The sequence below is a fragment of the Anthonomus grandis genome, chromosome 2 (assembly GCF_022605725.1).
Source record: "Anthonomus grandis grandis chromosome 2, icAntGran1.3, whole genome shotgun sequence".
NCBI lineage: Eukaryota > Metazoa > Arthropoda > Insecta > Coleoptera > Curculionidae > Anthonomus > Anthonomus grandis.
In genome coordinates, this window is record NC_065547.1 from 35,900,785 (window position 1) to 35,925,731 (window position 24,947).

Below are 24,947 nucleotides of genomic sequence, written 5' to 3' on the forward strand. Positions count from 1 at the left end.
ACATAACTCATGCTTCTATACGCAGTGTATTAGAATATAATAATAATAATAATAATAATAATAATAATAATAATAATAATAAAAATAATAAAAAATCATTTTATTGTTCTAATTAATTATAACAATTTTGCAAATACAAAACAAATATATAAATGAAACAAATGGCCTTGATAGTTAGCTTCTCTCCAAAAGGAGAGGCTGTTAAAGCCGTAGACAAATTCTAAGCCGTACTTACATTTAGTTACCTAACCTAAGCCTAATAAAACCCAATATATTAATGAAGTTAGATGACTCGGTCCATTATGTTAAGCGGTACAAAGATAGTACATGGGAAAACTATTAAGCTGTGGTCAGAAAAAAAATTGAAATTTGTATGTATATAATATCTTATTTTCTCTGAAATGCATATAAACGCTCATAAAAACTCACTCACTGAGATATGCGTTCCGTTATTCCGCTGCGCATTTTGTTTGCATGTTAGGTGTATGCATCCGCTCTTTTTCGTGCTGTTGCTCAAAATTTGTCTCATAAAAACAATTTTAGCTTGCGTTATCAGTCGTTGCGCGGTTGCCAGGTTGCATAATCAACTTCTGAAAGACGAAAATGGCATTTCAAATCCGTCATTTCAAAAAATGTTTGCAAGTTTCTCCTCTAATTACAAAAGTAGGACGATATCTTAATGGTAAAACTATGCCCATTACTGAAGAACACATCAGAAATAAACTACAGAAGGAGTTAGAGGCCAGTCATGTGGTAAGTCCTTATAGATAAGAATTTCGTATTTCATAGTAGCTGTCAAACTAACTAACCCTCAAAAATCAATGCAATTAAAGGCGGTTTGATTCCGTCCCCTGTGCCACATCTGTATTTTGATGGAAATACTCGTGGATTTGTTATCATTTTAATATTTTTATTACCACTTTAGCTACGAAAAATTACTGTTGGGGTCAGTTATAGTTTTGACACAAAAAATGTCTGAAGTGTAGTTAAAATGACCATGTTAATGTACTGTAAAATTGGGAGTGAAAACTGGCTTGTGATATTTGGTACCTTAGTGGCCCTTTTGGTGAGATGTTGCACCAATCTTCACCCTTATTCCGGAGAAGGTACACCCCCAATGTATGGAGATTATGAGGCTCAAAGGCACTGGATGGAGATTACTTTCAATCTGCCAATTAAAGATTGGTATAGGAACACTACTGATAACAATCTTGAATACTGGGGATTAGACTACCCACCTTTAACAGCATACCACATGTATTTGTGTGGTATAGTTGCTCATTTTATAAATGAGAATTTTACCAAGCTACATGAATCACGAGGTTATGAAAGCGAGGAGCATAAGTTTTTTATGAGGACCACTGTCATTGTTGGAGATGTAATTGTGTATTTTCCTGCATTGATATTATACTATTATACCTGTGTTAAATTAGAACTGAAGAATGAAGATGAGAAGGTTAAGAATGTTAAAAAAAAGGCAAAAAGTGTGTTAGGATTGAAGATTTTGGATACCTCACTGTCAGTGATTCTTGGTTTACTTTATCCAGGATTAATATTAATAGATCATGGCCATTTTCAGTATAACACAATATCTTTAGGGTTTTTTATATTTGCTGTTATTGGCATATTGCATAAAAAACACATTTTTGCATCTATACTTTTTTGTTTAGCCCTTAACTATAAGCAGATGGAGTTGTATCACTCTTTACCATTTTTCTTGTATCTTTTAAGTACATGTGTACCAAAACCTGGCCAAACGGCTATTTCAGGCATTATCTCTCTATTTAAAATTTCTTTGACAGTTGTCTTAACATTTATGATAATATGGATCCCATTTATTTTTAATTTTGATGATTTGCTTCAAGTTTTACATAGACAATTTCCTTTAGCTAGAGGGGTTTTTGAAGACAAAGTGTCAAATATATGGTGCACTTTAAACATATTTTACAAATTCAAAAATCAATTTGACAACTATCAAATGATGAGGATATGCCTCTTTACAACATTGTCAGCTATACTTCCTTCTAGCGTAGATCTGTTTTTAAGACCTAGTCGAAGAAAGTTTGTACTTGCACTAATTAATTCTTCTCTAGCATTTTTCTTGTGCAGCTTTCAGGTTCATGAGAAAAGCATTTTGTTAGTGTCAGTTCCTGTTCTGTTATACTTTCCATATGCTCCATTTACTTGTTTTTGGTTTCTTTTTGTATCTATATTCAGTATGACACCATTATTGGTAAAAGATAACTTAATTGTGGCAACTATAGCACTCACATTGTTTTATGTGACATGCTTTAGAATTTCTATAGAGCATGCTTTTAAGAGCATGTTTAACACCAATGAGGGTCTGGTAGAATACTACAGAAGGCTAGCTACAGTCCTTTTTAATGTTGAAGCTTCAAAACTTATGAAATTTAATACCATATTTTTGCTTACATACCATAAAATGGTTCAAAATAAACATGCTTGGTTTGCTTTAATGCTACATGTTACTATAATGTTTTCAATGTTTGGTTGTATCATTTTATTTTTTATAAGTTTGTTATGGGAACCACCTCAAAGATATCCTGACTTCTTTCCTCTTATTATTTCTGTTTATTCTTGTGTTCATTTTGTAGGATTTTTTCTTTATTTTAATATAAAACAAATTTGCTTGCCCCAAGAGTTTGAGGATATTAAAAATGTAACTGTAAACAATTCATGCCTAAGTCCACTTATGGTCAAAGAGAGTAGGAAAGAGAAATAAAATTGTCCTATTAGATTTATGTAGAGTGTGAAAATCTTGGTTGTATAGATTTATTTAAATTTTGTACCTTAGTAAATAATACAAATTAAATTTGTTAAAATTTAAATAAATATGTGATATGTTTAAAAGATACCTATCTAATACTTTATTGTAGGTACAATTTTACCATATGTATCTTAAGGACTATATAAAACTGGTGTTGTGCCTTAAATTTAATAATATAGAATGCTAAAAAATTTGAAGATTAGAAGTAGTATTAATGAACATTTGTATGTATGTAAATACTGTTAGTAATGCAATAAATCTTTTGATTGTTTTTGTCATTGCAGTTTTATTTTATACAAAGTATTGTTCTTTTACTTATTTTTTTAACTGCAAGAACATAGCCTCTTACATTTCTGTGATCAAAAAGTTTGAAATTGACATAAATGCTGTTATATCTGTAAGTTTTTTTAAACATGTATTAAAAAGGCAAGGTCATATTTTTAGCTATTGTTTTTATTTCTTGATAAGCTCATTTTGACTAATGTAGACTTGGTTACATAGCTACATAATATTCTCCTATTATGTAACTACTTGTTACACCAGTGAAGCATGCTTTTGATGATTCAAATTCAAATTGATTATTCAGATGCAAAGCTGTATATATAATTTCTAAGATAAATAAATATTAAAAATATTGAATTTCTTTTAAAATAAAATTGGAAAGCAGATTATTAGAAAATCAATTTAAATATCTAATTTTCTTATTTATTATTCTATATATTGATCCAACACTCCCATGATTAATCAAAAATTTTATTTGTAGACACAACTAGTAATAATTATTGTGATGTGCAAAATCATAATTCAAGCGTTTTTTCAATAGAAGTTGCTGCTGGTAGCATTGGCCTACATTATCTCCATAACCCAAACGGATATGGATCTTGCTTTTACGAATTTATTTGGAAATATATTTCCACAATATATCACCTAAAATTATTTCTACAGACTACTCATATTACAGAAAGGAAAGTTCTATGAAAGAACTGGTTCATTACAAAATAACTTAGACAATTTGGACCTGGTTTAATTAAGCTTGAAATAGCCAGGAAGTGGCTCGATATACACTGAGTGATGTTTAAGCAGGAATTTATATTGCCTAAGATTTTAAATAATAGGAAACATAATGTATTGGTATCTTTTGCTAGAATTCACCCCTCACATGTTGGAAACCTGTGCTCAATGTATCAGACCCAAAGTATAATATTCATAGCTAAATGTTGGACTCATTTAATGCTTCCTTTTGTTGGTGAAATTAAGTCCAGAAAATCTTGGTTTACTAATGGGCTTAGAACATCTTTCCAGAATCTCCGCGCCCTTTATGCTATCAGGAAGTTTACAGATTCTCCAGTTTTTCATCGATATTTTAACTCGATATCATTCTTGAATACTTAATTTTTTGCAAGATACTCTTTTTTCTTAAAAATATTCAAACCTTACTTTTCTTTAGACTGATTTATTAATGTCTATAATGAATAAAAACTTGGCTGGAGAGGATGGTATTTCTATCAGGATCTTAAACTTACCAGAAATGACTTTTCTAGCATTACTTGACTATATCAAGGGCCTCTTGAGTTGTAGGTACTCTTTCACCTTATTTGAAGACTGTCAAGATGATTGTGCCCAATTCACAAGACTGACGTGCATTATCGACATTATCAAGACATATTGAGAAAATGTTAAAAACTCATCTTGTGTATTTTTTGAATCCCAAAAAATTTCTTTAGTATGTTTTAGTTTAAGTTTTAGGAAAACATGATTACGAATGATGTCATATGCAACTAGCTTTATGAACTGAATTATGAGATCAGTCAGGCTGGACCTTCCACCATCTCCCAAAAGTGTTTTGGGAGCTTTTGAAGGCTTTCTGCTAGTAGCCATGAGGTTCTGCTTCGGAAGCTATACCAGAAGCTGTGCTAAAGAAGTGATATCCTGGTTCTAGGGGCGCCACCTGGAGAAAAGGAACTGCAAAGAGGTCTTGCAACAGCGGCTTATAACGCATAACTGTTTTTACATTGAGATTGGTCATTGGTGAAATGTGCAAGGTTTGGAAGCTAACTTGCTGCAAAATTCTGCAAAACTGGAAGAAACACTTTGTCACACAAACAGAGAATTATGCCAGATTGGAAGAAATGATTTTTTTAAAAAATGCTAGTTTGAAGATAAATATTCTTCATTTGAAAAATGGATTCTTGCATTTGTAAAGGATAGGCTCCAGGAAGATCAAAAGAGAATCGCAACATTAAACGTCAACACTTTTGATAAGTTACTCTGTAGACCTTCAGCAGTGACAAAAAAACGAAGTTTGTTCTAATACGGAATCTGTTCGGCTGATGGGTTTCAAATCGCCTCAGTTGGATGGTACTACATGAAATATTTATTAGCGTCAGTTTGAAGCGACTGTAAAACCAAACGGTTGATGGTTACCTGGCAGCAATGAAAGTCCTTCGAAGAGAAAGTGTTCTACTACCACTTGGTGAGGCATTAGGAGATGCGTTATGTCCAGTCACACCTAGAACAGGTCTACCATATGCAGTTGAAAAATAGGTGCCAAAAGGCAGGAGAGTCAAGAGTTTTTCAGGAGTCAAGAAGTTGAAAAGAACATAGAACGTTTGGCAGTACACGCATTCCATGGACTTACTACTAGCAGATGCATCTAAGATAGTAGATACACTAACTCGTAACTTAAAAGTCAAAGTTTGAATGCTGCAAATATGGCAAAGCAGGTTACATAAGAAAACACTTTCCAGAGGGCGCTAGATAAGTGGCCAAGTATTTTTCCTCTGGTAAGTTAAGTAAGTGGCAAATACTTGACAACGTCGGTAGAGAGGCAAATCGTGCAAATGCGCGAAAATGACGGATTTTAGAGTTGCTAGAGGCAATCCATGCCGGTGTGTCAGAAGAACATCTTCTATCGGAGTAACAGAGACTTTGAAAAAAATGAGGGAAAGATTCTACTGAGTCAGTAGCAATGTAGACATAAGAGACCGATGAAGGAAATGTATTGTATGTCCGGCAAGTATATAAGCAATAAGTAAGTACATCATAGTCGTGTTAGACTACTTCAGCAAATGAGTACTCACCCTCTACTAAACCAGGAAGTCTCTGCTATCGCCGATGTTTTAATAAAAGTCGGTATGTGCCGTTTTGGTGTACCTTTGGAGCTATTTGCGAACCAAAGGCGAAATTTGTCATCCAATTTGTTCCAGAATATAAGACTCTTTCTTGGAATCAACAAAGCGATGACTATTATACTCTGAAACGAAATTATTACATTCCCAGTCAAATGGAATGCTAGAACGCATAAAGGGAATCATTAATCGGTAGTTGCCGAAATCAGTTTCTAACCATCAAAGAGACTGGAATAGCTTTCTTCGTCGACCATTGATGAAAGTCTCCGGCTCAAATAATGGGAAGAGAATTTCTGCCCAATTAATGTTTCCCAATTAATGTTGCCGGGTAGGACTCCGTCAGTGAGATGCATAGAATAATGTATGTCATTCTTAGTCAAACAAGTTTTAAAATCATTAAGGATCCTACGAACATGCTTCTCTCTAAAAACTACGTGATTTCTGATTGACTCATTTCAAATAAATATTTATTGAACGAGTAATGCGATGGACTAACAGATAATCGACTAGGGCCTATACAGGCTTTTATAGAAAAGAATTGTAGAGAATAGAGTTGACATTTTTAAATATCAGTAATTTATGTATGTACTCGTATGAGTGTCATAATGTCATGTGGCACGTATGTTTTTTAAATAAAACCTATTTTTTTTATTGAATGTTCACCTTGTGCTTTTTTTCGATTACAATCGCTTAAACAATAAAAACCAAATCTATTTTTAGGAAGTCATTGATCACTCAGATGGTTGTGGCGAGAAATTCTCTTGCTTGGTAGTTTCCGATAAGTTTAACGGAAAACCTCTCTTGCAGAGACATAGGTAATTATAATATAATATTAACAGGTTTGGTAACATAAGACTTTAAAAAAAATAGTTTACGAATGGTTTGGCTTAAAAGAAGGTGAACTTTATGGATTATTAACAATAACTCGTAAAGAGGCAATAAAACTTAAATTTTTATTAGTAATAGTGAATTTTAAACTATTTAATGTATTACGTATTTATTTGAATTTAACAGTTTCTAATTTTTAGGTTGGTTAATAATATTTTAAAAGAGGAACTTCAGAATATACACGCGTTTTCACAGCAAACGTTAACGCCGGATCAGTGGGCTGAGAAAAAGTAGTTTTTACCATGATCGGTTTATGTAAAAATTTTGGTGAGGAGATAGTTACAACAAAAGAAAACGGTAAGTTACTATTTTCATCAGATTTAAACATGTTGTTACTGCCATTTATTTTAAATTATATTAAAGTTAATTACGTATTAAACAAATATAATTCTACATATTATATGTCATAATCTTTGTTTGCCTTGAATGCAACCTGGTTTATATGCGTTTGTCCAAATTATTGACTGTGAGCTGAAAATTTAAAAGTTTGTAGACTTTTTGTTGATGATTTATGGGACACAGCTTTATTTGATCTTTTAAGTTGAAATAATGAGATGAACGTATTAGGTATACTCAACTTAAAAGTAAACAAAATACCAGAAACCCGTATTGCAATATTTAGTTAGATTAACATGAGAATCATATCCTAATGCTAAAAAAGAAGTTACTATAAAAAAACTTTTTTTAAAATGCTTTACTGTTTTATATTTTAGGGATAAATTTTACGGTATCAGCGCCAGGCAAGGTAATATTACATGGAGAACACTCAGTAGTCTACGGCAGGTTGGCCATTGCTGCCAGTTTGGGATTAAGAACTACAGTACAGTTAGAAGAAATTGAAAGGCCTAATAGTTTTATTTTAAAGATTTTATCATTAGGCTTTGAGCAGGAATTTGATTTAAGTGTAAGTATCTTCTAACTGGTATTATTACAATACTGTTACTACTAAAGTAGTAGCCGAATCATTAATATATTCACTTGTAGAACTGGGAAATGTAAATTTATTAAAAAAAAATTCAGTATATTCATAAATTACCTTTGTACAGGGCGTTACAAAAATTAAAACATATTTTTGAGGCATGTTGTTGGGGTTAAAATAAGATTTTTCCTATAATCATGTATCCTAAAATTAATTAATATTTTTTGGAAAGTCGATGTATTTCTTACTTTTGAAATAAGTTAACTCTAAGGAAACTCGGAGGTTGCTAAGGTTGTTACGCATTAAGATTTCGATTCGACAATGACTGAAGATTTGCAAATACTCGGTAGTCTTCGTAAATACAGCAAGTTTTAAACTCCTGGAGCTACAATGCAAAACACAGCAAGTGATGAAAATCTTGGATCTTCTGTTCTGGCATCTGGCGGGATTTGCACGGAAGTAGGTTACATTTATATATGCATAGTTGCTTAAAAAAGAAATGTAATTTTTTCTTGCGCCTCATTTTTTTCTGACGATGCTAAATTTAGAATGCACAAGTAATTTTGGTAGTAAAGTAGTAAAAACCGAGTTATTAGAATTGCCACATTTACTACCGATTTTATCGAAAATGTGTCTAGCTATATAAAAGACAATAGAAAATGTTGAAAAAAGTCGAAATAAGAAATAACTAGACCATCCAAAAAACTAATTATTCAAAAGATATTTTTAGCAACTTGCAGTGACTCTAGTTTGGAGGAAATTTTAAGGTTTATAGGGAAAAGTGGCCTATTTTAACCCCAGGAATATCTCCCTCAATTATTTCTGTATATACATCGTGGTTTAAATTCATAATAAATGTTTTTTTTTATAATAAATTAGATTATTGTTAAAAATATTTACTTTTCATTTTAAAAATTATCGAATATAAATTATTATTTACTTTTTTTGATTTGTGAGATTACAAAATATCACCTCATATTCCTGCTATCAAAATAGTTCGATTTAAAACAACTCACCTTAGTCCGAAATTGCTCCGATTCCGACCTACAGGACGGTAAAGTTAAAAAATGCATTTTTCTACTACCGTGCGTAAAGTGCTCACTTTTACCATAAAGTTGTTTAAGTGCGTAAAGTAATTTGATATTTTTGTTTTGTTCGGTAGTAGAAAAAAATTGTACGTTACACGTGTGTAAGATCCCCTTTTTTATTCATGGGAATTGACAAGTTTCCCATTCATCAAAAAAGGATCATTTTACACACTTGTTACATAAATAAATATTTTTTAAATTTGATGACATTTTTTTACGATATTATTTTAAAAATACAATCCAGGTGTTTTTTGAGATGGGAAATCCGAATATGCACATTCTTTCACGTAGCTATCAGAGAGCGCTTCACTGCATTTCTAATGGTCTAAAACTTTTTGCTTAGTGTAGTTTCATACTTTTTTGTGTTTATTTTTCTCGTCAATTATAAACGAAGAAGGCCCTTTTAGGAGGTAAAACCTCCTAAAGTTTGCTATAATTGAATTTTTAGATGTTGTTACTTTATTTAAGCACGAAATTAATTTATGAAACAATGTGGATTTTATAAAAGTGGTTCCTACAAAAAATATTGTTTAGTCGTTTCCATAGCTTCATAAATCACACTAATACGCTTTAAATTTTGAAAATATTTAAATTTTTATTGCTTTCTTGCATCATTTGGCATGTCCTCTGTACAATATACCAGTGAAGAATATACTGATATGTTACCATTAATTGGTTATTGTCAAGGCAATTGTCGGGAGTCTGTAAGGGTGAACTTTGAAATATTTCTAAATCATGTGCCATCTAACGTTTTCTGCAGTAGAAAGACGTCTTCGGGAGACTGGTCGCTTGGCTGCCAATACCGCCGACTATGCATTTTGTGAGGTCTCCTGAACCTATTATTGTTAAAACAAGAATATCTAGAACGTGTTGAAGAGGATCCGAGATAATAGAGTGATCAGAGAAGAGTTATTATATTCATACCATAAGACTGCAGTTCAAGATCTCTTACTCTAAGACCTTGAAATGCGCCTAAATTTTTCCAATTTTATTCATGTACAAAGAGAAACTTAAATTTTAGCAATAATATTCTGTTTACCGACGAAGCTTGTTTCACGAAGAGAGAGGTACATAATTTTCAACATGAATACGTATATGCCGAAGAAAATCCACATGCAGTAAGAAAACAAATTTTCAAGAGGAATTTAAAATTAATGTATGGGTTGGTGTAATGGTTAATTTCTTGATTAATCCTATAATTCTTCCTAGAAAATTAACGGGAAAGGTTTATCGGCAGGATCTACAAAACGCTTTGCCGGATTTATTGGAAGATTTACCTCTTTAACTTCGCAGAGATACGTTTTTCATTAAAGGTCGAAAATTATTTAGATGGTCGATATGCAAATAAGTGTCTCCCACGTTCTCTAGATTTTACTCTTCTGGATTTTTTTTTCTGGGGACATTAAGTCTGTGGAATACAAGATAAGGGTAAATAATAAAGAGGAGCTATAACAACTCATTTAAGATACCAACAAACAATTTCCGAGGAAATGCGGAGAGTTAATTTTAATTTTCTTAGACGTAGAAATCTTTGAATTAGTAAAAATGGGGAACACAATGAGAACTACAATGAGACCAAAGTTATGAACGTTTTAAACCATTAGAAGTGTAGTGTGAAGTGCCCTGATAACCATACTGAAAGGGAGTGCGTATTTCACATTACAAAAACCTCCCTGGATACAAATTTTTAAAGTAATATGTTAGAAAAGGTTCATAAATTAAAAAATATTTAAAATTTATTTCTTAACTTTATCTTTGCAATTTTGGTCTAAGGTAAGTTGCTTGTCGGCCTATTTTGATCTCAGGAATATGTGGTGAGACTTTGTAAAGGCCTTTTGGACACATCCTGTATATAAATAAATTATTTTTAGAAAATCCAAGAAAATCTTCTAGATAAACATCCATCTCTTTCCTCAAATATCTCGGAATTCAACTTGACCACTCCAAAATTAATTGACCACGAAACGTACCTAAGACAAGTAGAAACTGAATTAAACAAAATATGTAATAGTGTTAATGTCACTAACGTCAAAGCAGCTGAAGCGGTAAAATGTATTATTTTATTATTATCGGGCATTTTATGCTCGGCGAATATCAAACTGCAACCTGTCAGTATTAAGTTGGATTCTCATTTAGATGTTGGTGCTGGCATGGGTAGCTCTGCTAGTTTCGCTGTAGCATGTAAGTGATACTTTTATATTATTCCTATAAATTACAAAGAATAAATAAAAATCTGGTTATTCTTTTTAAGATTTATTAAAATCTTCATTTATGCTATTTGATAGTAAGATTTAAGATAAAAAGCTTTCCTTCCTTATAGATCTTTTTAAAGTTTCAGCTGTCTTTATGCATTACTTAAAAATAAAAACTCTTAAAATGGCTAATATATCAAAAGAGGGCTTTAGGCCTTTTAAATGGAATGAACTTGAGGTTGGAAAAGAACCGAATTTTAGTGAAAAGGAACTGGCTCTTATATCTGATTGGGCATTTTGTGGTGAGCAGATCTTTCATGGCACACCTTCGGGTAAGTAATTGAAATACCAGTTATTACCATCTTTAACATACTTGTGATAGTCCTATGGTTGGGACGTTTGGTGTGATGCTGAAATTACGAGATAGTTTTACCACAACTAAAACTCTTTATTTTTAATCTCGACACGTATTTCTCTAACGATGTTAGCACCTTCGGGAGAAAATTAAAACTAAACTTAAACTACTTACAAATTTCCTTATATACTAATGACGTAACTAATAGGACGGAAAAAGCAATGAAGCATGGCCAAACAAATCTTAAACACTCACTAAACTATATAATTGACTATAAGTGATTGGGCCTTTATCCCTGTTAAGAATACTTGTGATATTTAAAACTTCTATTTGATTCCGTGCAATTTTTTGTATTAGGAGTTTTAGTTACTATCTTTTCCTATTCATATGCCATATATTAATATATTTTTGGATTATTTTTGTGGGTGCGAAATGTTTGCGACATGTTTTCGTCTAAAATATTTGCGCAATTAAATATAAGCTAAGCTACCTGCTTTATCCCGGATGGATAACAAAATCCAATGACTATAGAAACAGGCACTGAAAGACCTGCAAAAACCTGAAAGAAAATCTCACAAGGAAACACAGAATAATAGAATATAAGAAACTTATAATTGCAATATATAATGTTAACCCAAAATATGTAGAATATAATTATATGGATAATATGTGCTTAATAGAATTAACTAACTAACAATAAAGTATACTCAAGCCCTTAAGGGTAAGGCTTAAGGGTGGGTGTCCTTGAAATTCCAATTTTATTGTAAGAACACCTAAAAACTTATGGACTTACCAGTCAATTTTAGAAAATTAGGTATCACAAGAAAAAAAGTAAGTTAGCTCTGAGATGGAATTATGTGGATTTATGTTAAAACAAAAGCTAAAAACCAAATGCATCAATTTAGAAATAGAAACTATGTTGCTCTTTTAAAGTCTTATATCTAGTATCAATAGTTACATCTCTTATCTATCCGGTTCTAGGGTTAAAAGTCCACGAGTTGAATTAGGCCTATTTACCTAGTTTATAAGTCTTCACGGTTTATTTTAATGAAATAACTAAATTAAACTCAATTATAAAGCAAAGTATTAACTGCAGATTAGTGAAGTCTTAAAATGATGGTGATAAAATGATTAGTCATTAGTTTCAATAATGCACTATAGTAAAACTGCTCCACTCCGAACTAAGGTGCACTAATTGGATATATCACAAACATAGATCGTACCTGGCTGCAGGGCTGAGACAGGATTGGACCTAGTTGGGTCTGCTTAAGAGTAGAAGTCTATGTAGACGTATACGCCAGGGCAGTTAGCAAAAATAGGAGAAGTTTTTGCAATCAAGCTGAATTTTGTACAGATGCTAGTACTCATCAAGAGTACTTTGTAAAAAAAAAGTTACACCTTCTCGGAGGCTTGCTTTTTCCGCCATGTTAAATAATTAAAGATGGCGGCTGGTGCTATTCTTAAAAAACTTTCTTATTTATTACCAGATTTTCGTCAAGTAAAAAACATTATCTTTATTTTTAACTAGAGAATAAGACAAAAATATAAAACTACTTTGACAGGTCATATTTCTGCCAAAATAAGTAAATAAAAAAATCGAAAAGCCTTTGTTCAACTTTTAGCCAACCGTACTCTTTACCAAAAAAAGTTAAAATATGTGGAGTCTTTTATGCGTTTTTGTTTTAATTTTAAAACAGTCGCCAAATTTATGATAGGTACTTTTAGAGAGTTAAAAAGCGCTTACAAAATACCAAAAAAAAATAATAAAACTTATGCAGGATGTAACTTTACTTCTTGTTTGATTTATGTACCAAAATATTTTGTAACAAATACACTAAAAACAAAAATATGTTTATAACAAAAACAGTTTGGTTTTAACTTATAAAAGAAATATAAACATTAAAAAAAAAAATAAAAAAAAACATTATTAAATTAAACATTAAACATTATTAAACATTATATATTGGTAGATATTCTTTTTTGTGCCAAAAAATTACAAACGAAGCTTTTAATAGCTTTCAACTAACAATAATATATAACTATTTATCGTTAAAAGTTATAACGACTTATTTGGTTACATTTTACTTAAACTTCATCATCTATTTCCACTTCATCCAAACCAATTCTGAGTGCATTCATACAAGCTAAATTGCATTTTTTACATAAAATGCCGCATTTTCGATTATACGAAGAACAAATACAGTTTGCTGTTCATAGATATTTGCATTTGCAAAAAAAAGTAGCCATTAGGTGTTCGGACCCCGGGGGTTTTGTGTATGTTACTGGGAAAAGCTTATTGCCATTGGAAAACCACCCCCACTCAAGTGGGTCCAACTCGTTTCCTCTCCAGCTTTGTAACTCTAAATACATGTTGCTTACAGGAGTCTTCTGTGGGAGGAAGATTTGCCAAATCAAAATTAGATCCTAAACCTTGTGTAGAGGTGATTTGTTTATAGTAATGAAGTCTTGACTGATTAAGATTTTCACAGTTTTGGACGGGAAAAAATTTTAATATAAGTTTTTGTCCAACTTCACTTAGGACAGCCTTATTCATATAAGGGGCATTAAAACTTTTGATAAAATCATACATTTCAGGATTATTTTTTAATACGTCAAATATTCTTTTTTTGCCCATTTTATATGGATACGAGGTAGTATAACATCCTGTAAATGAATGAATGAATAAAAGATTTTCACGGATCTGTTCTGAGAGCAAAGTTTGAATTTTAAAAATATTTAGAAATTTATCAATAGCTTTACTTGTGCTGGGTGCCCAAACATATAGCTGGTGGTTAGACTTATTTGCTAAGGAAATTAAAATTACAATTAGATCTGTGTCATTACCAAAGACTACTACATCTTGCGATTGACATTCTGTTATTGCGGTTAAGGCAACAACTCTGTCACAATCAGATTTCGTATGTGTGACTTTTATACACTTTTCATTCAACTTCTCGGCTAGGCAAGAAATAAACCTTTCTTTGTTCGAAGAATTTGATAGGAAGTCTGCTTGCGAGAAGACCAGCGATGTGTTTTCCTGTAGCTCAACCCTAGGCGTAATTTTTTATTGACGTCTACGATGTTCCTCGTCCTTGGTGGACTTTTCACTATAACCATCAAAAACTACCCAAGAGTTGAAACCAAAATTTTCAATAACATAATGGCAATAGATCTTAAATATATCGCCAAATGTTACTAGTTTGGGCCAGACAATTTTATGTAGTAAGCAACCACCATCAATGACTGAAAGTGGATTTTTTAGTGTGTCGGGTTTCTCAAATTCAAAATTATCTTTACAAAGATGGGAAATCAGAACAGACTTATTCCCTTTGCGGAGTTTTCCTTGGCTAAAAAAATACGGAGGATAGGTACTTACTTCATGTTCGAAAAACGTCTTCAAATCATTTTCGTTTCTCATAGTGAGCAATACTCTATTAAAGAACTGTTGGGGATTTACGTCAACTGGATTTTTTTACTTTGTATTTTGCTGTAGTTTTTTGCCACCTCAATTTTTGGAGAAAAATTTTGAGCCTGTAAAATAAGATGATAAAAGAAAAGTGTAAATTTTTTTTTTTTACTTTTTTTGACAGAAATATAACCTGTCAAAATAGTTTTATATTTATATTTCATTCTTTAGTGAGAAGCAAATATAATGTTTTTTACTTGACAAAAATCGGTTAATAAATAAGAAAGTTACGATATTTTAAAAAATAGTACCATCCACCATCTTTAATTCAACATGGCGGAAAAAGCAAGCCTCCTAGAAGGTGTAACTTTTTTTTACAAAGTACTATTGATGGGTGCTACCATCTGTGAAAAATTCAGCTTGATTGCAAAAACTTCTCCTAAAGGCCATTTTTTGAGCTAACTGCCCTGGCATAGTAGTAAAATAGTATTGAATACCTAGAATATCAGAAAATTTCTGCTTTTTGCAGTAATAGATCAGAGATAAAAACAAAAGGCCTAAAAGTTAAAGTATACCCAGATTGAGGGACGCCAATAAATTTAATCATGTATTGGGCGTATTTATATAACAATTTAGTATTTTAAACCAGCAAACAAAAACGAATAGGAAAAAATCTTAGGACTTACCAAAGGAATTGGCTTATCTCAAACACAAAAGGGCATCGTAAAAACTCTTTATTTCGTTAATTGCACTACCAGATTAACATAGAAAATGTTCTTCATTAAAACTTGGCAATCATTATTTGTATTTTTAATACATTTAAAGAAAATAAACCGCAACAGGTTATTAGCGAATACAATACCAATATACAATTGGTAAAACTTGCTATGTGTTTAGTCATAATATATTATCAACAATTATTTGTGATTATATAATATGTAAGGTGTTATTGAAAAAGGAAATGAGTTATTTTTGAACAATACTATTAGATGGAACTGTTTAAGAGAAAGCATCAACTTCATATGGATGATGAAACAATATGAAGCTTATTATGGCAATTTACTTTATTTTTATTATTTCTGTTATTTACATTGTTCTTTTTAGAATTTTAATGACATAAAGATAACATATCAGAAAATCTTATTTTTTTTTACAAATTTTATAATAATTACACACAAAATAATTGAAAATTACTTTAAATAATTTTGAAATGTCAATCAAATAATTTAATTGTCAGTTGATGTTTACTACTTTTCCTGTTCTACTAATCTGATGGTATCATTTAACAAATTTCGACAAGGGGTTAAGTAGAAATAGTCATGTTTTCTAAATTAAAAGAAAAGTGGTTTTATTATGATTTTAAAGATGTTTTTTTTAAGTAACTAATATTAATACTTAATAGATCTTGTGCAATAATTTATAAGTTTTTACCATAAATGATGATGACTATTATTTTTATATTAATTTGTTGAAAAGTACTAGATTATTCGTGCCGTACATGTACCGCACCGTAACGTACTTAAAAAGATTTTCGAAGTAAAAAAAAGTTACTAAGACAACCATAAGAAAAAAAAGGTTAATGTTAAATAACAAATGACTTCATAAAAAGATTAGCACCAATCATAATTAATTTTAGAATGGAATATGTACTGTTGGTAAATATGATGACTATTTAAAGAATATTTTAATCTGTTTTAAAGCTTTCAATTTTTGTTAAGGATTTTAGGTTAACCTATTAGAATTAGGCGTTAGAAGATTAAAACACTTACTGTACATTTTACACATATCATATGAAGACACCAGTCCTCGTTTTATGAAAGTAAATAAACTAAATTAATACTGAAAACATATTATAAAATCACCCTGAGATTGAGAGATTTGCCAAGAAAAGAGGTATTTCTACTATTTTTTGGTATCACCATATACAAAAGTACGCTTTTTCTATATTTTGTGTCTCCTATAGTTACGGAGATTTTTAGATTCTAATTCGTAAAGTTCCAAGAAATGTAAACCTTATCACACTACAAAATACATTTTGTGAGTTTTATAATTTTGTTCTGAAATAGTTTTTCCTCATTAACTTTCCAATAGATGCAAACGGTTCTTAACTGTCTTTATCTACATTCTTTTACTTACTTATCTACCTACCTTTACAAATATAGACTGTAACTATTTTTATTACAACATTTTTTAAATTTTACATTAACATTTTGACAATTATGTATGAATGTAAAATTTTTTTCGTAAATATTAGGTTTATAAAGTTTGCGTAGAATCTAGAAATATAATAATATATAGGGTTTCGATTTCTCGGCAATTTTGAGTTCAATATTCGACTGATAAAATCTTAGAATAGCCCTTAAGTTTAAATTTACATACACATTACATTAACATCTGATTTCCAAGATAAATTTTGATGAAAGATTAAGCTATGATACTTCATTTGACCAATATCTGGTAGTATTATTACAAACATTTAAGTGAGAAAACGAATATTAAACCTAAAATTAACGCAAGCAGAGAAGTTATATTATTTATTTGGGTTTATTGAAAATTTATTAATAAGAAACCACAGATTTAATCTGATGGACGTTCATCTTTTATATTCACTTTAAAAAGGGTCGCATCATTCGTAAATGAACATACATTTTGTACAAAGACAATTCTTATAGGTCATTTACATAAACTAAGAATAAAATATGCTCAAAATTAATTCTTGAGTAGCCCCTAATAGAAACATAATCATCGTAATTATCATTTCTCTTTTTGACTCTGTGTGACCTTCCTATCAGATAAGGCTTAAACTATATTAAATGCACTATTTGTAAGCAAAAAAATCTCTTGAGAGACGGAGAGAGGATCTAATGCTTATAGGGATAATAATAGCTTATTGTAGTAGTTAATGAAATGCCTGCCATTTTTTTCGACAAAGCTAGAATTTATTGCGGATATAAGTCTGGCTGATCTTTTTTCTATGGAATTTAATTTCAGCTCGATTATTATCAATATTCTTGGATATTAGGTAAAATGGTTTTGTTAAAATCTTATAATTTCTGACTTCTTTTCAATAACTGGATAGCTTAGATCTCAGTCTTCTAAAAAGCTTTATTTACTTTTTACTATAAATAATTTAAAAACAATTTACTTATAGCTAAATATACAAAATTTATAGGATTGGACAACACTATTTGCACATATGGAAACCTAGTTGAATTTAGAAAACATCATCCAACAGTTTATATAAAACTAACTGCACGCTTCAGGGTATTACTTATAAACTCTATGAAACCCAGACAAACCCATAAGATGGTAATGAAAGTCAAAGGACTCAAAAGTACTTTCCCTCAGCTGGTTGAACATATTTTGGACGCAATGGAAGTCTTGACTCTTGAAGCAGTTGATATTATGAGAAAAATTGATAGTAGCCCAGGTAAAACATTTAACTGTTTAAAAAATTGAAAACCCGATTTAATTTAATCAAATTTTCTTTCTTGTAGATGTAGATTCGAACAATTTCCTCGATGTTAAGAAGAATTATGATAATTGGGAGACCATAATATCAATTAATCACAGTTTATTGTGTTCTTTAGGAGTAACTGATTCTAAAATTGAAGAAGTTTTGACTATCTTAGGAACATTTGGGTAAGAGATTGCATATTGAATGCTTTCATATTCTGATGTAATTATATATGAATGTAGTAATTTAGATAAAATTAGAATTTTTTTTCTAATTTTGATAAATATTTATCGATAGTAATCTACAATTTACGAAAATATGAATTAGTTATTTTTCATCCACTAAATTAATTTTTACCTAAAAAATAAAAGATTAAGCTTTTCGTGGTAAAAAATGACTCCACATAGTTCAAAAGCCGTAACGTAAATAATGTAGAAGTTTAATTAATTAAAGAATTAAAAATAAACACTTTTTGATGCTTGATTTTTAAAACCTTGGGGGTTCCTTTTTACCTTGACGGCTTCTTCTGGATTTTAAAATTTCTTTATAGTTAGTTATTACACTTTGAATTTAAATAAAAATATAGGTTTTTTTTATTGTGAAGTTGAGTAAGGTCGGTCACTGATTTTAAATTCTATTTTTTTTGTTAGAAATCAACGGATTCGCGATTTTTGTCTAATAAAGTGAAATTAAATTTAAAGAATATACACTATATATTTATCTTAATATTATGTTTTTGTAAATATTTATTGACCAAATGTCTTAATCCTCCATTTGGTCTACCACTGCATTTATGTGTTGGCAGTTGCTATTTGTATTATTAAAAGCTATTTATGCAATAGAAATAAAATGTTGTCCTTCAAAGATGTGTTGCAAATTTACAGTGTGAATTCGTATTTAGAGCGAAATACACTGGGCAGCGAAATAACGCATCACTACTATATTTTGAAAAAAAATATATATACATTATAATATTTATCAAATATTTTTGTGTCTAAATTAAGTATATTCTTATTCTAACGTAATAAAAGTATTAATAATAGGAAAAGTGTCAAAAGAACGTAAAAAAAGTAGAAAAAACTAGAAAATTCAAAAATTAAAAAGCATACTAACATTAATAATAATAATTAATAACTGATTTTTCTCCTCTATTTTGAATAACAGCACGGCAGCGATTATTCATGCTTAAAATTAAGGGTCCTATCTCGTTTTGATCCAAGTTATTCCATATTTGGACAATATCGCCAGTGAGTCGTAAAGTAAATGTAGTAAAGTGTTAGGAGGGTTAGGAAGTTCTTGAAAAATTCTCAATTGGATTAAGATCAGGACTGTTTGCTGGCCAATCCATAGTTTCAATTCCAACATCATTAAAATAATTTTGAACAATCTGAGCAATATGCAGTGTGGCATTATCCTGCTGAAACAAAAAATTCTCACCAATGTAAGGGCCAAATGGTATCACATGTTTTTGCAGGATCTCACTTATGTACCTATCAGTTGTTGAGCAGTTAAAATAGGTCTCTTATACGTCTGAGTTGTAGAGACAAATTCTGGTTTCATCTGACCAAAAAACTCTTTCCCAGTCTTCATTAGCTCAATCGATGTGTTCCCTAGCAAAAGTTAACCGTGCTCTACGATGCTCTGGGGTCAAAGCTGGTCCTCGCGCTGGGATTCTTGGTCTCAGCTTAGATTCAGCTAGGCGTCGACGAACAGTATCAGTTAAAATTCTGAGTCCATCTGCTTCCTGTAGCTGTGTCTGCAGCAATCTTCCTGTCACAAACCTTTGTCTTAAAGCAGAGTCTTATGAAACGGTCTTAAACTTGTGTAGTACTTACAGGGACTATTCAAATTTTGTTTTCGTAGATTTTCTTAATGACATTTTAAAAATTAACTGGCAAAATATATATAACTTTACTGATATTGATGAAATGGTAACTTTTTCCAAAAAAACGTAATTGATGTATTTGATATTCATACGCCCTTTAAAACCTCCAAGTTCACTAAAAGTAAAGCTCCATGGATTACTGACAATATACGATTTATGATGAAACTTAGACAAAAAGCCCTCACGAAGTATAAAAAACTAAAAACTGATGCTGCGCTTAATGAATACAAACAAATTAGGAATTTTGTAACGGGTGCAGTACGTAGCGAGAAGAAAGCCTACTTGAATGAACAATTTAAATCAAACCCTACTTGTTTTTGGAAAACATTGAATTCTCTTAACATAACATCTAAAGTTTCTCCTTCCACAATTATTAGGGATTCTCGAAACGCACCTGATGGACTTAATTCTTTTTTTATTAATAGCATTCCCAAGGTAAATACGGTATGCACTAATAATGACCTTAAAACTAAGTATACCAATAAAGTACACCCTAATGTTAAGAAACTATTTCAATTTAAAGACATTTCTGAAAAGCAACTTGAAAAAATAATTTGTAGTATAAAATCTACTGCAACTGGTTCTGATGGCATGGGCATTAAAATGATTTCACTTTTAGTTCCTTATTTAACACCCTATATAACTTTTATAATTAATAAAGCACTTGTATTATCAAAATTTCCATCTGAATGGAAGAATGCTGATTTACTGCCCATCCCAAAAAATAATACCCCTACGGAATTTTCTCATTATCGACCTATAAGTATATTGCCAAACCTTTCTAAAATATTGGAAAAGGCCATGTATATGCAACTAAATGATTTTTTTAGACTTAATTCCATAATTCCTATTACTCAGTCAGGGTTTCGATCGCAGCATGGTACCACGACAGCACTATTGCATGTATGTGATGATATTTTTAGTGCTTTCGATAATAGAGAGGTTACTGCATTAGTGCTGCTGGATTATAGCAAAGCGTTTGATACTCTGGATCACTCTCTTCCTCTTACCAAATTAAAATATTTTGGATTACACGAGTCGGAGCTGAGTCTACTTTGTGATTACTTAAGTAATAGAAAGCAAAGAGTGCGCTTAAATTCCACCTTTTCAGAATATTTAAATATTAATCAGGGAGTTCCTCAAGGCAGCATTTTGGGGCCACTACTATTTTCGATTTATACTTGTGATTTTTCTGAATTCCTGCATAACTGCAAGTCTCACCAATATGCAGATGTCGTCCAACTCTACTCAGCTTTTCCGATAAATTAACTGAATACTGGCTTAGCACGCATTAATACCGATTTAAATCAAATTGTACAGGTGTCTAATTTTCATGGGCTGGCTCTCAACGGTACTAAATCTAAACTATTACTTTTTGGAATGCCTAAATCTTATCATTTGAATTTAAATGTTATTATCGATGGAAATATTATACAACCATCTGACTGCGAAAAAAACCTAGGCATTCTTCTTGATAATTAGCTTAATTTTGTAAAACATATTTTCAGTATTTTACAAAAAGCCTATTATAAATTAAAAATTCTATACATGCATAAAGATATTTTATCTTCTGATGTTAAACTCAAATTAAGTGATTCGTTGGTTTTCTCTTTGATTAGCTATGGTAGTGTACTCTTCTGGCCAGCTCTTGCTCAAAAGGACAAGTTAAGCCTACAAAAGCTACAAAATGCTTGCCTAAAGTTTTGCTACGATAGAAGAAAATATGATCACGTCACCCCGTTATTTCTTGCCTCTGGGTGGTTGAATTTGGATGAACGTTATAAAATTAATATGGCTGTTCTTGTTTATAAGATACTCCATAATAAACTTCCCCAATATCTATATGACAAATTATCCAGTCTATTAAAGTCATAACAGCATACATGGCCGTGAAATGCGCCACTCTGCAAACCTTTTGATACCAAATCATAGAACTTCCAAATTCCAAGGGTCTTTCAGTTAGAGTGCGGTTAAGGTATATAATTCATTGCCAAATAACCTTAAAGCTAAAACCTCGGCTGTCTTATTTCGAAAAGCTGTCAAATCTTACTTTTCTAACACTGCGAACTAATAACTAAAATATAAAAAATATATTTCATTTAATTTTAAGTTATATCACTAATTACTTACTTATTACTTTTTTCTTTCTTTTATAAACTAGATATAATTATAATTATTTTAATAATTAATTACGTCATGTGATGTAAGCAAAATTCTATTTTAGGCTTCTTATAATTTTAGGCTTGTCTTCTTATTTTTTTTTTTCTGTATGTTCTTCATAATGTTTAAAACTTATTCAGTTTATTTATTATTTACATTGTTATGCTTTCGTATGTTAAGTTAGCAGTGCGGTTAGATAGAGTAAAATCTCGCCGCATTTTTTGGTTAATAACTTTTGTAACTATTTTCGTAATATAAAGGCATTTATTATTATTATTATTATTATTATTATTATTATTATTATTATTATTATTATTATTATTATTATTATTATTATTAATTATTATTATTATAGTTATGCGATGTCTGCCTTGACCAGGTCTTCTTAAGTGCTGCTCTCTCTCCCTATAACGCTTAATCATACGGGAAACGGATGTATGCGATACACCAAATCTCTCTCCAATTCTTCGAAAGCTCCATCCCTCTTCCAGTAAAATGACTGCCTCCGCACATTCTTCGGCCGTCAAATTTTTTGATTGACGTTCCATAATAAACACTATGCTTCACTGTACCTCACAAATGTAAATTTTCAGTACAAATGATAAATTTTACCAATAAAACTTATAAGCAAAAAAAGATATGTTAATTCAAATTTTATCTGGAATTCCAACAAACACTGAATACAAAGTCAACCTTACGTACTGAATTTAACAATTCAATAAGCTTTATTTAAAAAAAAAAAGTTGCTCTTTAAAGATTTCTACAAATATGTCGATAATAATTAAATTGATTATTGCAGAATTAAGCAAAAAATATACAAAATTTACAGTTCCACATTTTAATGTTCGTTTTTATTCACAACTTTTCAAAAAATCTATAGACTTAAACATTACATTTAAATATAAGACAACCGTTTTTAGAAGGAACAAAGGATGTAAAGTAAAACATAATAATATTCATAAACGTAAAATGCTTACAAATTAACCGCTAATCTAAATAAAAGTCTAAGAAACACAGCGAATTTCAAGCCGAAAGCCTCTGTATTCGTAAATTGTTTGAAAGGTTTGAACGTCCGTAAAAATGCTATTATTGAACTCGCTTTTTGTTGGAAATGCTCTCAGAAGTTAAGCTGCTCATTGTTTCTATTGAAAACTTTTATACTATTATTTAAGTTTGAGCTGTAGGATCGTGCTTATTACTTTTTTTATCAGGGTTACATGGACAACCTTGAGCAAAGGTTTTTTGTCGTTTTGACTATGAAAATTATATTTTAATTAACACAAAAATGGAAACACGTCGCGGTGTCTTAAAAAGTTGTGTGAAAACATGTGTACATTGTGTCAGTACGTGTTTTATAGTTGTGGTACCCAGTTTAGATCTGATGAATATGAAATGAAATGCTTTGTTTAAAGTGATATATGTAATCTGTCAGTTTTGAATTTTACCCCTTTTATTATCAAGAGCTGCGAGATTTATTTTTATTTTGAAAAAGTCTTCTTGTGAATCAGGTACCACTTCTTTCAACGTTATTATAATTAATCAGAAATATTCAGAGGTCATTAAAAAAATATATGAAAAAAAATATCCGCGGTCACAAATAGTGTTATTCAGTACCTTTCTAATACTCCAATCTCCCACAATTTTTTAAATTTTTTTGTTGTTTTTTATATTATTTTACATATTATTTACTTTCAAGAGAATAATTTTATAAAAAACTTATATTTATCATAATATCATATTCTATTAGGATTTTCAATTAAAAATGAGAAATTTAACTCTTTTATTATTTTATTATCCCATTTATTGCAAGGCATTATTTTATTGTGTTTTTTTTTGAAGGTTAACGGGCAAACTTACTGGAGCAGGAGGAGGTGGATATGTCTTGTGCGTGTTACCACCTGCGTTTGACCCCACAGGCGTCATAAAAAAATTGAAGGAGGATAATTTTGTGGTTCATGATACTTATTTGGGCGGGGAAGGAGTTAAAGTAGATAAAGAGTGAGCTCTCTATAATGTTACTTTTTGCTAACATTTTATGATAGTTTTGTATTTTTTTTACCGTTTCTTGGTTTGTTTTATAGAATAATTGAAGTAATAATGTCCTCATCATTATTTTTTAGAAAATAAATCTGATCATTAATTAATTTGTAGCTATTTTTATACCTAGTAAGTTTTATAGTTATATAACCAATCGTTCTCTAATGAAAGAATGGCTGGCTTACATTATCCTACAATAACAGTTATGGAATTATTTTACCTATTATGTTCTTAACAAATCAGGATGATATTTCAATTTTAAAATATCGTAAAGGCAAAAAGATATTGATTTAGCAAATTAAAATTCTTTTTTATTAAAAGTTTAATATAGTATATGTTATGCCTACTACTAAAGGAGTTTTAACAGTTGCTTAACCTTTTTGAGAAATCACCGGTATATATGGAGTCCAAAAGAGGTTCTACAATAAGAAACGTAAGAGTTCCTAAAAGTGTATTCCTTAGAAACTCCCAAAAAGGTTTGTATGTTTGTTGTTTTCCAAAACCATTCAATCATTGTTTTAATAATAGAAATAAAAGTTTAATAATTTAATCCGTGTATATCTTATTATCCGGGTTCTCCCCTCGTTATTTTGGCAGTATCCTACTTTTTTTCAGCTTGCAACGTACTGTAGCGTTTTATTTTT

At 30.6% G+C, this 24,947-nt stretch overlaps 2 protein-coding genes across 2 annotated transcripts; both read left to right on the forward strand.

Annotated features, from left to right (window-relative positions):
- The first annotated feature begins 585 nt into the window (after nt 1-585).
- Nucleotides 586-24,410, forward strand: LOC126750321 (uncharacterized). The gene is made up of 9 exons (XM_050459892.1): nt 586-753; nt 6,637-6,731; nt 6,945-7,101; nt 7,518-7,708; nt 10,683-10,992; nt 11,144-11,335; nt 17,937-18,194; nt 18,262-18,406; nt 24,106-24,410. Exons 3-9 carry the CDS (start codon nt 7,047-7,049, stop codon nt 24,266-24,268), a joined length of 1,314 nt encoding a protein of 437 aa, XP_050315849.1. The 5' UTR covers nt 586-753; nt 6,637-6,731; nt 6,945-7,046; the 3' UTR covers nt 24,269-24,410.
- On the forward strand, nt 793-3,066 carry LOC126750320 (dolichyl pyrophosphate Man9GlcNAc2 alpha-1,3-glucosyltransferase). The gene has a single exon (XM_050459890.1). The coding sequence runs from the start codon at nt 992-994 to the stop codon at nt 2,741-2,743; it is 1,752 nt and encodes a 583-aa protein (XP_050315847.1). The 5' UTR covers nt 793-991; the 3' UTR covers nt 2,744-3,066.
- Nucleotides 24,411-24,947: the final 537 nt, after the last annotated feature.